Source organism: Eucyclogobius newberryi, unplaced genomic scaffold, assembly GCF_026437365.1.
Source record: "Eucyclogobius newberryi isolate DKJ021-1_F unplaced genomic scaffold, fEucNew1.0.hap1 SCAF_12, whole genome shotgun sequence".
Taxonomy (NCBI): domain Eukaryota; kingdom Metazoa; phylum Chordata; class Actinopteri; order Gobiiformes; family Gobiidae; genus Eucyclogobius; species Eucyclogobius newberryi.
The window spans coordinates 4,668,484-4,682,488 of record NW_027315746.1 but is presented as its reverse complement, the minus strand read 5'-3'; the positions used below and the strand labels follow the sequence as shown (position 1 = coordinate 4,682,488).

Here is a 14,005-nt window from a genome sequence, read left to right as displayed (position 1 = left end):
CCAAGTTTGATTAGGGCTAGTAGGCTAGTGGTAGTCGAAAAACTAAACTATTATTTCTATTTTCTACAGACTTTTTAAAATACATTGTCAAACCAATACATCTTGGAATCTGGTGACTGAAGAACATTAACAATAAAGTGTTGTTTATCGTTTTTGACATTTTGATTTAATAATGTTTCTGTCTTTTGTTTTTAATAAAAAGGGTCTTTAGAGTATAGCTTTTTTGTAGTTGACTAGTTACGTTTAGTTGATCAATTGTTGCAGCCCTAAACTGAACATACATTAAAATATGACAATAATATAGTTTTCATGTGGCCCTAGTCTCTTCTTTTCTATTGGGTTGAATTTTAACTAAATAACCCATAAAGACATTACATATGAAGATACTCGACATGTTAAGTGAGTGGTAGGTTAGTGTTCAAACTGCCTGGTGGACATTATCCTCTTACCACAGTGAACCATGTGCTTCTCACACACTCACTGCTGTGGTGTCATGTTAAAGCTCATGCACTGGACATTTATTCGTTCGATTTGTCCCTCTAAGGCCCATAGTCTCATTGAATCCATGCCACGACTCACCCCTGCCTGTTGAGTATACTCTGGGCTTGCTGCTCGATAAACAGATCTCCGGGTGAAATGCCGTACCGCGCAGACGGCAGTGACGCCCGGCGAGCTGTGCGCGGCGAGCTGGGCACGGCCGCCATACTGTAGTCCCGGCCCGACGAGGAGGAGGCGCTCGTCTCTCTGTGTGGCGCATCCTGGTGGTGACCGGGGTGCACTTCCTGGGTCCTGCTCCTGGGGGCGACGGCGGTGTGGTCGTGTGTCCCACCTGGAGATGTCAAAGGTGTAGAATGTGATGTTATATTAGTCATTATTGCACCATCTTGAAAATAAAGCACATCCGAGATAAGATTGTAGGGCTGGGACAATATATAATTTTGTCGTATATCGTAACAAGCCGGGATTACATCAAAATGACACAGGAAACCATCACATTTGTTTGGAACGGGGAATAAATGTGTACTTTTAGACTTTCTATGCTAAGTCCCACCTCTGCGGTAGTTCTCTTGGTTCATGGCTCGCTCGCGCTCTGAAAACCGGCTGCCGCGCTCCTGATTTGGGGCTGTTGTGACGTGGGGCGGGGCGTGTGAGGTTGTGTGGGGCGGGGCGTGTGAGGTTGTGTGGGGCGGGGCGTGTGAGGTTGTGTGGGGCGGGGCGTGTGAGGTTGTGTGGGGCGGGGCGTGTGAGGTTGTGTGGAGCGGGGCGTGTGAGGTTGTATGGGGCGGGGCGTGTGAGGTTGTGTGGGGCGGGGCGTGTGAGGTTGTATGGGGCGGGGCGTGTGAGGTTGTGTGGAGCGGGGCGTGTGAGGTTGTATGGGGCGGGGCGTGTGAGGTTGTGTGGGGCGGGGCGTGTGCGTGGGCTTGGGTGGGTGTGTGGGGCGGAATGTGTGTGGTGGTGTGGGGCGGGGCATGTGTGTAGGACGAGCCGTGCGTGTGGGGCGGGGCCTGTGCGTAGGGCGGAGCATGTGTGGTGGTGTGGGGCGGGGCGTGTGAATTGGGCGGGGCGTAGGTGTGGGGTGTTGCGTGTGTGTGGGATGAGGTGTGCGGGGTGACGTGGGGCGGAGCGTGCGTGTGGGGCGGGGCATGTGTGGTTGTGTGGGGCGGGGCGTGTGTATTGGGCGGGGCGTGCGTGTGGGGCGGGGCGTGTGTATTGGGCGGGGCGTGCGTGTGGGGCGGGGCATGTGTGGTTGCGTGGGACCGTGTGGTCGAGTGGGGCGGGGCGGCTGAGGGGGCAGCGTGGGGGTCAGGCTGGTTCCTCATGTAAACCCTGCCCACTCCAGAGCGATACGGGGCGTTTGGCTCCTCCCCCTCAGGCCTCTCTCTTCTGGATGGTGCAGCCTGAGACAAGGACAAACGTTGAAAGAGTTTTTAAGAAGCTACAAAGACTGCAAACATCTCAGTAAATATTCTAAACAAAACACAAAAAACTAAACTTTGAAAAAAGTTTGTTAAAACGTCAATAAACTATACATTACTGCCAAAGGGCGGAGCTTAACACATGTGCAAAGGAAACAAGATTCAATATGATTCTCTATGAAAAGCAGCAATGACCCACTGACTCTGGAGAGAGGGGTGCGACAGGGCTGTGCCTGGTCCCCCCTCTTGTTCTCTTTGTATTTCGAACTATTGGCCCAAAATATTAGACAAACAGAAACAATTCATGGTGTAATAATTGATGTGATGGAACATAAATATTTGTGTCCCCCATAAGGATTTGTAAACGATTTAGAGAAACATTATACTCTATTTTCCACTATAAATAAAGACCATGAAAATTATTGAAATTATTCCATACTTGAGTCTAAGTAAAAGTATTTAAACTGCAACAATGAATGTTTTGCCCAGATTTTAAAACAAAAGGGAGGCAGGGTTTTCTTTGTCTGAAAAACTACTTGAGTACAGCTCAGATCAGAGCGTTGCTGGTGTGACCCAGAATATGACGCTCAATAGGAAAATATCAAGAGTAATGTTTTATAGGACGTCCATGTACAGGCTTTACTGGCAAATGACAAGCTAGCTTGCCCTGACATGCTAATGTATGAAACTGAAACGTTATTTGAGACAGAAATGCTCAGAACGAGTCTGGAGATGATTTATGGACCTAAAAACAGCACGAGAACTCCAGATTGCTATTGTTATTTTCACACTGACAACCACAAGAGGGCGCTCTAGGCTCAGAGCGACGCAGAAGAAGAATCTGCACTTCCTCTACCTCTGGTGTTTGTGGAGTTGTTTAGAAGTGACACAGATTGCTACCTTTGATGCCATAAATCTGGACCCTAACCCTAAGCCAGAATTAAAGAAACAAGCGTGAATGAAGCTCAACACAAATCTATGTTTTTGAGGAGGAAACGATGCTACTTCACAGTTAAACAAAAGTACCGGGCACAGACCTGCTCGGCGGTCTCCCTCCTCCTGTATCTGGGCGTGTAGTCCACGTCCGCCTCCTGGTCCAGCAGAATGCCGTACCTCTCCGAGAGCTGCCTGCGCCGCTCGGCCTTGTACCGAGCGATGCGTTCAGCCTTGGAGGTGAGGTTTGGGTCTCCGGAGCGCCCCCCGGAGGAGGAGGGCGCGGCGGCGGTGACAGTGACCGGGTCCACGTACACCATCATGGGCTCGGGCCGCGCTCCGACAGCGGGCGCTTTACCGTGAGAGGGCGGGCCCAGCTTCAGCTCATCACGACTGTGGCGCCGCACTGAAACGCACAAAAACACACAAAAACACACACAAGCCCGGATTAGAAACACAAGAGGAGATAAATACAGTATTTTCCGGACTATAAGTTGCACCTTTGTTCATAGTTTGGGCTGTGGTGCCACTTATACTCCAGAGCAACTTATATGTGATGTTATTCGTTATTTTCACACTGACAACCACAAGAGGGCGCTCTAGGCTCTAAGCGACGCAGAAGAAGAATTTGCACTTCCTCTGGAGTTTGTGGAGTTGTTTAGAAGTGACACAGAGGAAGAAGAATTCAATGGATTTAGTGATTTGGGGTAAAACTGATGCTTTGATAATGTAGCTGAAGGTGTTAGCGTTAGCATACGTCATGTAGCTGAAGGTGTTAGCGTTAGCATACGTCATGTAGCTGAAGGTGTTAGCGTTAGCGTACGTCATGTAGCTGAAGGTGTTAGCGTTAGCATACGTCATGTAGCTGAAGGTGTTAGCGTTAGCATACGTCATGTAGCTGAAGGTGTTAGCGTTAGCATACGTCATGTAGCTGAAGGTGTTAGCATTAGCATACGTACACCTATTCACCATCATCATTATTTTAAATGTCCGTTCTTAGTCTTTCCCCCCAAAAATGCGACATATAATTTTTTTTCTTCTCTATTATACTTTCATTTTTTTAATTGACAAAGCTTTTCTTCTGATGCGTCATGTAAAATGTCTTTGGCACTTGCGGTTTGTGATTCGTGCTCAGTTTAACCTGATTAAACGGTAAAACAATAGATTAATAGTTAATTGCCCGTGTGGGGGGGATATGTCCTCCAGGTCGGGACGTCCTTTCTCCAGAGTGTGACGGCTCGATCAAGAGAACCAGGTGGAGGTTTGACGGGAGAAAGGATTAAGGGTTTTTAGGACAAACTGGGCGTAAGGCTGAACATTCGGACGTTCTCACCCATGACGCAGGGCTCGCAGGGGTCCGAGGCTCGGGTGTATCTGGGGGGGTCTTCCTCCAGCATCCGGTTGGACACCAGCCCCGAGGGAAGCACCAGGGCCGGGGGGACGTCGGGCTCCATCCCCTCCAGGCGACGGGCGATCCGCTCCTTCCTGATGGGACGCAAACGTTTAACACGCCACTATTAATCCACTAATTACAACCAAGTCACATACTATTGAAAATAAGTCGTATCTTCATCATCGTAATCGTTATAAGATAAGATAAGCCTTTATTTGTCCCGCAATGGGGAAATTCCAGTGTTGCAACACAAAGTACAGAAGTAAATAATAAAGAACAGATAACTTATAAAAACGTTTTCTGGACTAAACAGACTTTAAAACTCGTGTCAAAAAACGTTAATAACAAAGACAGTGGCATTATTAAATCAAAATGTCAAAAAATGAAACAAATATACTTTTAAAATATTTTTTTAATATTCTTTATCTTGAAGCCTTCCATCAGAATAATTAAACTTGTCTGCTTATTGATTGATTGATTGATTTGTATTTCAAAAGTCTCAATATACAATAGAAATAAGCGTCTGACTGGTCGACAACTAGAACAATTGCTGCCCCAGCACTAGCGCTAATGCTAATGCTAATGCTAACGCGAGTCTAAAAACAGCTGCTTCGTACCTGTTCATGTCTGTCTCCTGTGTCAGAGGGTCTTCAAAGTGTTTCTTCAGCTCTGAAACTGAAACATTTGACAGACGTTTCAGCACAAACACATTCACTTCACACGCGACACATCAACGTGACGTGAAGTCATAAACGATCTAATAAAAGCAAAAAGACCTTAAAAGAATCTCACCCTTGGGAAGGACAAAGAGGAGTTTGGCATCGGTGTCGGACGCACTCTTGACCAGCGCGGTCCTTTCAGTGAGGGAGAGGTCACTCTGAAAACTGGACACACAGTTCGGTCATTGGTCAGACGCAGAGTCCGGCCGCTCGGTCCTGGTAAAAGCTGCGTGTGGCTCTGGACTTAACGAGCCGGAGCCAGAGCCAGAGCCGGAGCCGGAGCCGGAGCCGGAGCCGGAGCCAGAGCCAGAGCCGGAGCCGGAGCCGGAGCCGGAGCCGGAGCCGGAGCCGGAGCCGGAGCCAGAGCGCAGTTTGAGTCTGGGTCAGCGAGAGCGGCTCTGATTGAACTAGAACGCTGAATTTAACTGAAACGCAGCCTGAACGCGGCCTGAACGCGGCCTGAACGCGGCTTCAACGCGGCCTGAACGCGGCCTGAACGCGGCTTCAACGCGGCCTGAACGCGGCTTCAACGCGGCCTGAACGCGGCCTGAACGCGGCTTCAACGCGGCCTGAACGCGGCTTGAACGCGGCCTGAACGCGGCTTGAATGCGGCTTGAACGTGGCTTGAACGCGGCCTGAACGCGGCTTCAACGCGGCCTGAACGCGGCTTGAACGCGGCCTGAACGCGGCTTGAATGCGGCTTGAACGTGGCTTGAACGCGGCTTGAACGCAGCTTGAACGTGGCCTGAACATGGCCTGAACGCGGCTTGAACGTGGCTTGAACGCGGCCTGAACGTGGCTTCAACGTGGCTTAAACGTGGCTTCAACGCGGCCTGAAAGTGGTCTGAGCGCGGCCTGAACGCGTCTTGAACACGGCTTTTATCACGTTCTGATCACGTTTCTCACCTGTAGGCGTCCGTGGGCAGAGAGGCGGAGCTGCAGAGTTTAGGAGCTTTGGGTTCGAGTCCTGCACAAAACGGAAAAACAAACGTCATCATGGTTGATACGTGCAAAATATGAATATTGATTATTTACTTTAAGTGACGTATTTCAGGTTTTTATGATTCTCTCATTGTAACTTTATTTTGTGTATTTGCACCTGTCGTACATATAAATTATAGTTTTACACCAATCGAGCAGGTATTTGTGGAGAAAACGTTGAAACATCTCTAGAAAATGACAGGAAGTGACATCACACCAGGGACACTCATACAGGAAGTGACATCACAGCAGGGACACTCATACAGGAAGTGACATCACAGCAGGGACACTCATACAGGAAGTGACATCACAGCAGGGACACTCATACAGGAAGTGACATCACAGCAGGGACACTCATACAGGAAGTGACATCACACTAGGGACACTCATACAGGAAGTGACATCACAGCAGGGACACTCATACAGGAAGTGACATCACAGCAGGGACACTCATACAGGAAGTGACATCACAGCAGGGACACCCATACAGGAAGTGACATCACAGCAGGGACACCCATACAGGAAGTGACATCACAGCAGGGACACCCATACAGGAAGTGACATCACAGCAGGGACACTCATTCCAGTCAAAGTTTATGCAGAATTTACATAAAGAAACAACTTTTTTGACTCTTTAAACATTAATTCAACAAAATAAAGTTGCTCTCATACATTTTATTTGTCAAATTAAAAATGACATTAGATGAGTTTTGGCCCAGTGTTTTCTGTGTAATTTCATACTGTGATGTCATCAATTACAAACAGGTAATTGGTTTTATGTTCTAAAATTGAAGAAGAAGAAATAGAGTGACTTATTAGTTTAGAAAATCAGTTGGATTGATAATTTTTAATTTAGTTAATTTTATTGTATTTCTGTTTCTGTAATTTCTTCCTGCTGTGTGAAGCACTTTGAATTGCCTTGTGTATGAAATGTGCTCTACAAATAAACTTGCCTTGCCTTCATGTTGAAAATATTAAATCATTTGGACGTCTGTTTAACTGATTAGATTTAATACAGTGTTTCCACCCTCAAAACAGGAGAACTGCAACATGAACTCTCAGGAGAACATCAACATGAACTCTCAGGAGAACTGCAACATGAACTCTCAGGAGAACTGCAACATGAATTCTCAGGAGAACTGCAACATGAACTCTCAGGAGAACTGCAACATGAACTCTCAGGAGAACTTCAACATGAACTCTCAGGAGAACTGCAACATGAACTCTCAGGAGAACTTCAACATGAACTCTCAGGAGAACTTCAACATGAACTCTCAGGAGAACTTCAACATGAACTCTCAGGAGAACATCAACATGAATTCTCAGGAGAACTTCAACATGAACTCTCAGGAGAACATCAACATGAACTCTCAGGAGAGCTTTAACATGAACTCTCAGAAGAACATCAACATTAACTCTCAGGAGAGCTTTAACATGAACTCTCAGAAGAACATCAACATGAACTCTCAGGAGAGCTTTAACATGAACTCGGCATGAACATCAACATGAACTCTCAGGAGAAGTGCAACATGAACTCTCAGGAGAACTTCAACATGAACTCTCAGGAGAACTGCAACATGAAGCGACGGTCGATCTGAGGCGTCCGTGTGGTCAGTGATGTGTCCCTCACGTCTAAATTAATCTCCTCTAATTAACCGTGGTTGTAACGTCTGCGGGGGCCGGTCGTCCCCGGAGATAAGCCCCTCCCCCGGACCGCCTCCTCCTCCAGACAGACAGAGCCGCGGGAGCTCAGGCCGAGGTCCTCCCACAGTCCCGTCTATAAATATGCCCGCGCTAAATTCAGTCGGAGTGAACCTGAGGGCAAGCGACAGGAGAAGTGCAGTGACACTTCTCCTGTCGCTGTCTCCACGTCTGACGCTTTAGAATCACCAAAAAGACGTCGTAGCGCAGCGTTTTTTTTTTAGGTTTGTTTCGCTGCAGATGCGCTTCATGAATCCCATATGAGTCGGACCGCAAACGAATGTGTGAATTCAAGAGTTGACTGTGTTACTTTTGTCCCGAGTCTAATGTTGAAAGGCGTTTCTTGTAAGTAAAGTGTAAAAAACAAAGGTGTACAGCGGCTCCAGCGCGGTACGATACTGGGCAATGGGAACGATTTATAAAAACTAATGAGTTGAAAATGATGAACATTACAATTCTCTTTTTTTTTAATAAAAAAAAGGTACCAAAAAAACACATAGTTCAGGTCGATGTGGTGAAATTAAGGTGTCGTTAAAGTGATAGTTTTCTCTAAAAAGACCAGGTCCAAAGTAAAGCAAGAGGAAATACTCTGTGTTAAAATATGTGTAATACTTTGAATACTGCGCTCAAACAAGTGCACAAAGGCCTCCGCTATGTCCCCCCGACGAGAAGCTTTTGAGTGGCACATCAAGTTTAATTCTGTGATTTTTAAAACACAAGAAAAGACCAAATTAAGCCAAGTTTTAGATTCACCAAGACCAAGAAAACAGCACACGCGCCATTGTCAGAAGGACCAAAATCACAGTTTCAGAACCGCTTTGTCCGTCTGTCTTAAAATCACGAGCGCGTATCCAAAACAGAGCTGCAGACGGACACGCAAATAAACAAGTCACCGCTCCATATCGGACAAACTTAGACTCATTACAACACGTCCAGCTTTAGCAACAGCAGCGCGCAACCGAGCGGCGCAGGATCCGTGTAAACAACTCCTATCAAATGTACTCGTCCAACACTGTCAATGTGAAATACTGCGGCGATGGTGCTTGTAACTGAGTCATTGTAATAAAGTAAACAACAGTAAACGTCTGAAAATGCGCGGAAAAATCTTGTGAAAAATCTTGTGAAAAATCTTGTGAAAAATCTTGAATTGCAGGTTTTCTGACAGAGATTATACTTTATTATTATTTCTTATACTTTAAATTAGCAACATTTAAAAGAAGAGTCTCATTTCAGGCTTAGTATACTTTATTTGAAATACTATATCAAGTATTTCAAACTCGATTACCACTCATTTTCCATAAGTAGATCCTCGTTTTACATTTTGTCAATTATAAACCACAAAATTAATAGATTAATAAAACGACTGACTTCCTGTTCAAATCTGCTAAGCTCCGCCTCTTCACAGTGACAAGCCGTGGATTTTCAAGTTTTTTTTGTTTGTTTTTTTGTGGCTAGCTAATTATGAGCTAATGAGGAAACAGTTATAATGAGGTTTAAAGCCCAATAAAGTTTGCAGATTGTCTCCTTTAAAAACAATTACAAAAATATATTGTGAGATATTTATATTTTAGTTTTGTTGTTGTATTTGCAGATATATTTTCTTCTTGCTCGAAATAAATGAATACAAAACAAATACAATACAAGGAAAATACGCAATATACGCAGGATACGCAATAAAAATGTAAATTCAAGAAAACAAGAAAAAAAACATGATCATTTCTTAGCTAACTTTGACGACGCTAATAGTAACACATGAATAATTTGTATATATTTAAATTAAATATATTAATCACTCGCTTTGAGGCACAACTGTGATCAATTATGAATCAATCAATCATCACATTTAATACAAAAATCAATCCAAAGTGCGGCACAAAACCATAAAAAAGATCAAATCCCAACAAACGACTGCTAAACTGAAACGCTCCACTTGAAACGGTGTATTTTGTTGGTTTCAGCTCGACACCCGCCGCACAGACGCACACTCCTCCTCACGCACACGGCATTACTCGGATCACACGGACTCGCGCGTCGCTTTAACGGAATCCACGCCAAAGTCACGTTAACTCGAGACCACCTTAAGTCCGAGAGGGCCCCTTAAAGCTGAGACCTCTGCACCGGTCTTACCTTGGCCTCCTCCGTTTGGCACGTGACCGAGGTGGAGACCGGCGATGCGCGGGTTCCTGAACATGTTCGCACCTGCTAAACCGGGACTAAACGTCTGTATAATCCGATAATAATCCAAATAAAGCGAGTCGGGGGGAGAAAGAGAGGAGGCAAAAGTACCAAAAGTTAAGAAAGGAGGTGAAAGAGGTGAAGGAGGTGATGGAGCCGCTCGGCGCTGGGGGTTTGAGCGCCGCGGCGTGCAGCAGGAGCTAAAGCGGCTCAGGACTAATCAGATTACAGGCAGAAATTAACCTCCATGATAAAAACGCAGGGACAGGATTGGACCAGAGAGGCGGCAGTGCACCGGGGGGCTCAAGGGGGGGCTCAGGGGGGCGGTGGGAGGGGGGGCCCGAGTTGGCACGCAACGCTCGACAACAGCGTGAGAATATCAGAGGTAATCGAGGTTTTGTGAATGGCGTTCGATATAAACAAGCGACAGGTGGATTCAAAATGCGGTTTATTTTGTTGCAGTGTCGAGTTTAACTTTTCTGGGAAAGGGGAAAGTTACATGTTGTACTTTGTGTGATTAGGCAAGGCACGTTTATTTGTACATTTGTATTCGAACGCTTTACGGAAGAAACAACGCAAAACAAAGCTATAAAAACATAATTTATGGCCCTGTCAGTCTCTTGTTTTCATTATCTCTGGTTTTACTCAGATGATACAAAAAACTGGCACAAACGTCAATGTTTTTGGCTAAAACCTGCTTGAAATCCTGGTTACTTTGTTCAAAGCCGGACGTGCAATAAATCCAGGAATTAAAAAAAAAAGCCGTGCCTGATTTTTACGGTCATAAAAATGTATTCTAAATGTATTCTTCATTTTCCTAACGCATCGCAGGAGTTTAGAAGCGCTTTTCACAGTTTTACCATTACGGAAATGCTAACAGAAACTAGCACGCTAACTGCACTTCCTGTTATTAGACACAAACAGCACACAGTGGTCTCATTTTGACCCTTAATGTCTGTTTTAGGAGCTACACTCAAAGGATTCTAATACTCTCTTCTCTTTTATGTCTTAAACAGTCATATCTTTGTGGTTTTTATGACTTTTCTTCCTGTCGTCTCTGAATTGCCTCGTGTTGTGCTCTTTGCCTTTCCCGCTCCAGGGTTCAACATTTGGATTTCAATTTCACTCTAATATTAGACATCATAAGACTCTAATATCACAGTGTTGTACAAGCGTTATTGCCAATAACGCCGTGTCAAGCACAAGATGAGGATAGAAGTATTCACAAACAGCATTGGGTAACAGAGCATGAGCAGCATTAGCATAGCGTGTGGTAAGTTTGCACCAAAAAGTCTACGGGACGAAGAAGAAGACATTACGGAGCAATATCAGAGACAAGACCACACCACCACGTCGTCCAGACCCCTGAATGTGATGAAGGAGTGGCGCCAGCCAGCCAGCAGGGGGCGTAAGCGTCCTCTACGTCTGCACCAGCTGAAACGTCTGCAGCAGGTAAACAAACGGTCCTGTTACCAAATAAGTCCAGCGCAAAGACGTCCGGACTGCAGAGGCGTGAAGATGACTCAAACGTGAAATACTACAGCTTCCACCCGGTGAAACGGAGAGAGGAACATAATCGTGGAGTTGATACGTCCAGCGCTACAAACAGATGCTCGTTGTGTAGTTTGTGTGAGTGAGAAGGTCATTTATCACCGTTAAAACCTGCAGAAGAACAGCTTTGTGTGTTTTTGTTTTACAGTCTCAGTTTACTCCCGACACTTCAGGACCACTTCTGAAACTGCATCTTACAAAGCCTCACGAGGGCTCATTCCAGCATCCTCGCTCTTCTGTCCCACACTCGCACGCACCGCCCCCCCCCCCTGTCTGCGTCGGGACACTCGCACGCACCGCGCCCCCCTCCCCCCGTCTGCGCCTCTCCGCCGGGACGTCCCATATAAGGACAGGTGTGCGGCGAGTGGCTGTGCAGAGGTCGCAGTGTTGTTTACCAGAAGCACGCTGCTGCACTCTGCTCCACCAGAAGATCTGTGAGGAGGAGGAGGAGGAGGAGGAGGAGGAAGAGGAGGAAGAGTAGGAGAAAGAGGGGAAAGAGGAGGAGGAGGAGGAGGAGGAGGAAGAGGAGGAAGAGTAGGAGAAAGAGGGGAAAGAGGAGGAGGAAGAGGAGGAGGAGGAAGAGGAAGAGGAGGAAGAGGGGTAGGAGGAGGAAAAGGAGGAGAAAGAGGAGGCAGAGGAAGAGGAGGAAGAATAGGAAGAGGAGGAGGATGATAAAGAGGAAGAGAAGGAAGATAAAGAGGAAGAGGAGGAAAAGGAGGAGGAGTAGGAAGAGGAGGAGGAGGAAGAGGAGGAGGAAGAGGAGGAGGAAGAGGAGGAGAAAGAGGGCGAAGAGGAGGAGGAGGAGGAGAAAAAGGAGGCAGAGGAAGATAGAGAGGAGGCAGAGGAGGAGAAAGAGGAGGAAGAAGAGGAAGAGGAGGAAGAGGAAACTGGGCCGAGTCCAGGGTTAAGTCAATAATAAAAGAGACAATAAAACACGTCACAAACATGTTTCTTTGTGTGACAAAGTTTTAACCGTGAAGAAGTTTCAGATGAAGAAATGAAGAAGAGAGTGAAAAAAATCTGTGTGTATCTGTGTGTATCTGTGTGTGTATCTGTGTGTGTATCTGTGTGTATCTGTGTGTGTATCTGTGTGTATCTGTGTGTATCTGTGTGTGTATCTGTGTGTATCTGTGTGTGTATCTGTGTGTGTATCTGTGTGTATCTCTGTGTGTATCTGTGTGTATCTGTGTGTATCTGTGTGTGTATCTGTGTGTATCTGTGTGTATCTGTGTGTGTATCAGTGTGTGTATCTGTGTGTATCTGTGTGTGTATCTGTGTGTGTATCTGTGTGTATCTGTGTGTATCTGTGTGTATTTGTGTGTATCTGTGTGTATCTGTGTGTGTATCTGTGTGTATCTGTGTGTATCTGAGTGTATCTGTGTGTATCTGTGTGTATTTGAGTGTATCTGTGTGTATCTGTGTGTATCTGTGTGTGTATCTGTGTGTATCTGTGTGTGTATCTGTGTGTATTTGTGTCTGTATCTGTGTGTAATGTGTGTGTATCTGTGTGTATTTGTGTCTGTATCTGTGTGTAATGTGTGTGTATCTGTGTGTATTTGTGTGTGTATCTGTGTGTGTATCTGTGTGTATCTGTGTGTATCTGTGTGTGTATCTGTGTGTATCTGTGTGTATCTGTGTGTATCTGTGTGTGTATCTGTGTGTATCTGTGTGTATCTGTGTGTGTATCTGTGTGTGTATCTGTGTGTGTATCTGTGTGTATCTGTGTGTATCTGTGTGTGTATCTGTGTGTGTATCTGTGTGTATCTGTATGTATTTGTGTGTGTATCTGTGTGTAATGTGTGTGTATCTGTGTGTATTTGTGTGTGTATCTGTGTGTGTATCTGTGTGTGTATTTGTGTGTATCTGTGTGTGTATCTTTGTGTATCTGTGTGTATCTTTGTGTATTTGTGTGTATTTGTGTGTATCTGTGTCTATTTGTGTGTATGTGTGTGTATCTGTGTGTGTATCTGTGTGTGTATTTGTGTGTATCTGTGTGTATCTGTGAGTATGTGTGTATTTGTGTGTATCTGTGTGTATCTGTGTGTATTTGTGTGTATCTGTGTGTATCTGTGTGTATCTGTGTGTATTTGTGTGTATGTGTGTGTATCTGTGTGTATCTGTGTGTATCTGTGTATATTTGTGTGTGTGTATGTGTGTGTATCTGTGTGTATCTGTGAGTATTTGTGTGTATTTGTGTGTATCTGTGTGTATTTGTGTGTATCTGTGTGTATCTGTGTGTATTTGTGTGTATGTGTGTGTATCTGTGTGTATCTGTGTATATTTGTGTGTGTGTATGTGTGTGTATCTGTGTGTATCTGTGAGTATTTGTGTGTATTTGTGTGTATCTGTGTGTATCTGTGTGTATCTGTGTGTATTTGTGTGTATGTGTGTGTATCTGTGTGTATTTGGAAGCGTAAATGAGCCGCTCGTCATCGATCTGTATCCATGGAAACTGTAAACAAACATGAAGCCGATGCAGAACCAGGAGTTTGTTCTCAAATAAAATACATTACTTTGTGCAAGTTTTTCATCAGCCAATCACAGCTGCCTTCGCTTCTCAACCAATCACCTCTCAGCCTCCTCATCTCATGTCAGAGGTTCTCCCCTGGTGTCTGAGGTTCTCCCCTGGTGTCAGA

The 14,005-nt window shown here is 45.5% G+C and overlaps 1 protein-coding gene across 5 annotated transcripts in view; it reads right to left on the bottom strand.

Moving 5' to 3' along the window:
* The window catches only part of svilb (supervillin b), an 84,501-nt gene extending 74,584 nt beyond the window's left edge, over positions 1 to 9,917 (bottom strand). For 2 of the 5 annotated variants that reach the window (XM_072440623.1, XM_072440621.1), the window contains exons 1-8: positions 9,771 to 9,917; positions 5,868 to 5,928; positions 5,035 to 5,126; positions 4,860 to 4,917; positions 4,183 to 4,334; positions 2,954 to 3,255; positions 1,052 to 1,898; positions 580 to 829 (exon numbers count right to left, since the gene is read on the bottom strand). In XM_072440623.1, coding sequence (XP_072296724.1) covers positions 580 to 829; positions 1,052 to 1,898; positions 2,954 to 3,255; positions 4,183 to 4,334; positions 4,860 to 4,917; positions 5,035 to 5,126; positions 5,868 to 5,928; positions 9,771 to 9,834 — 1,826 coding nt within the window. In that variant the 5' untranslated portion in view covers positions 9,835 to 9,917. The remainder of the gene's footprint in view (positions 1 to 579; positions 830 to 1,051; positions 1,899 to 2,953; positions 3,256 to 4,182; positions 4,335 to 4,859; positions 4,918 to 5,034; positions 5,127 to 5,867; positions 5,929 to 9,770) is intronic. The other 3 variants (XM_072440622.1, XM_072440624.1, XM_072440625.1) reach the window with 2 other exon arrangements.
* Positions 9,918 to 14,005: the final 4,088 nt, after the last annotated feature.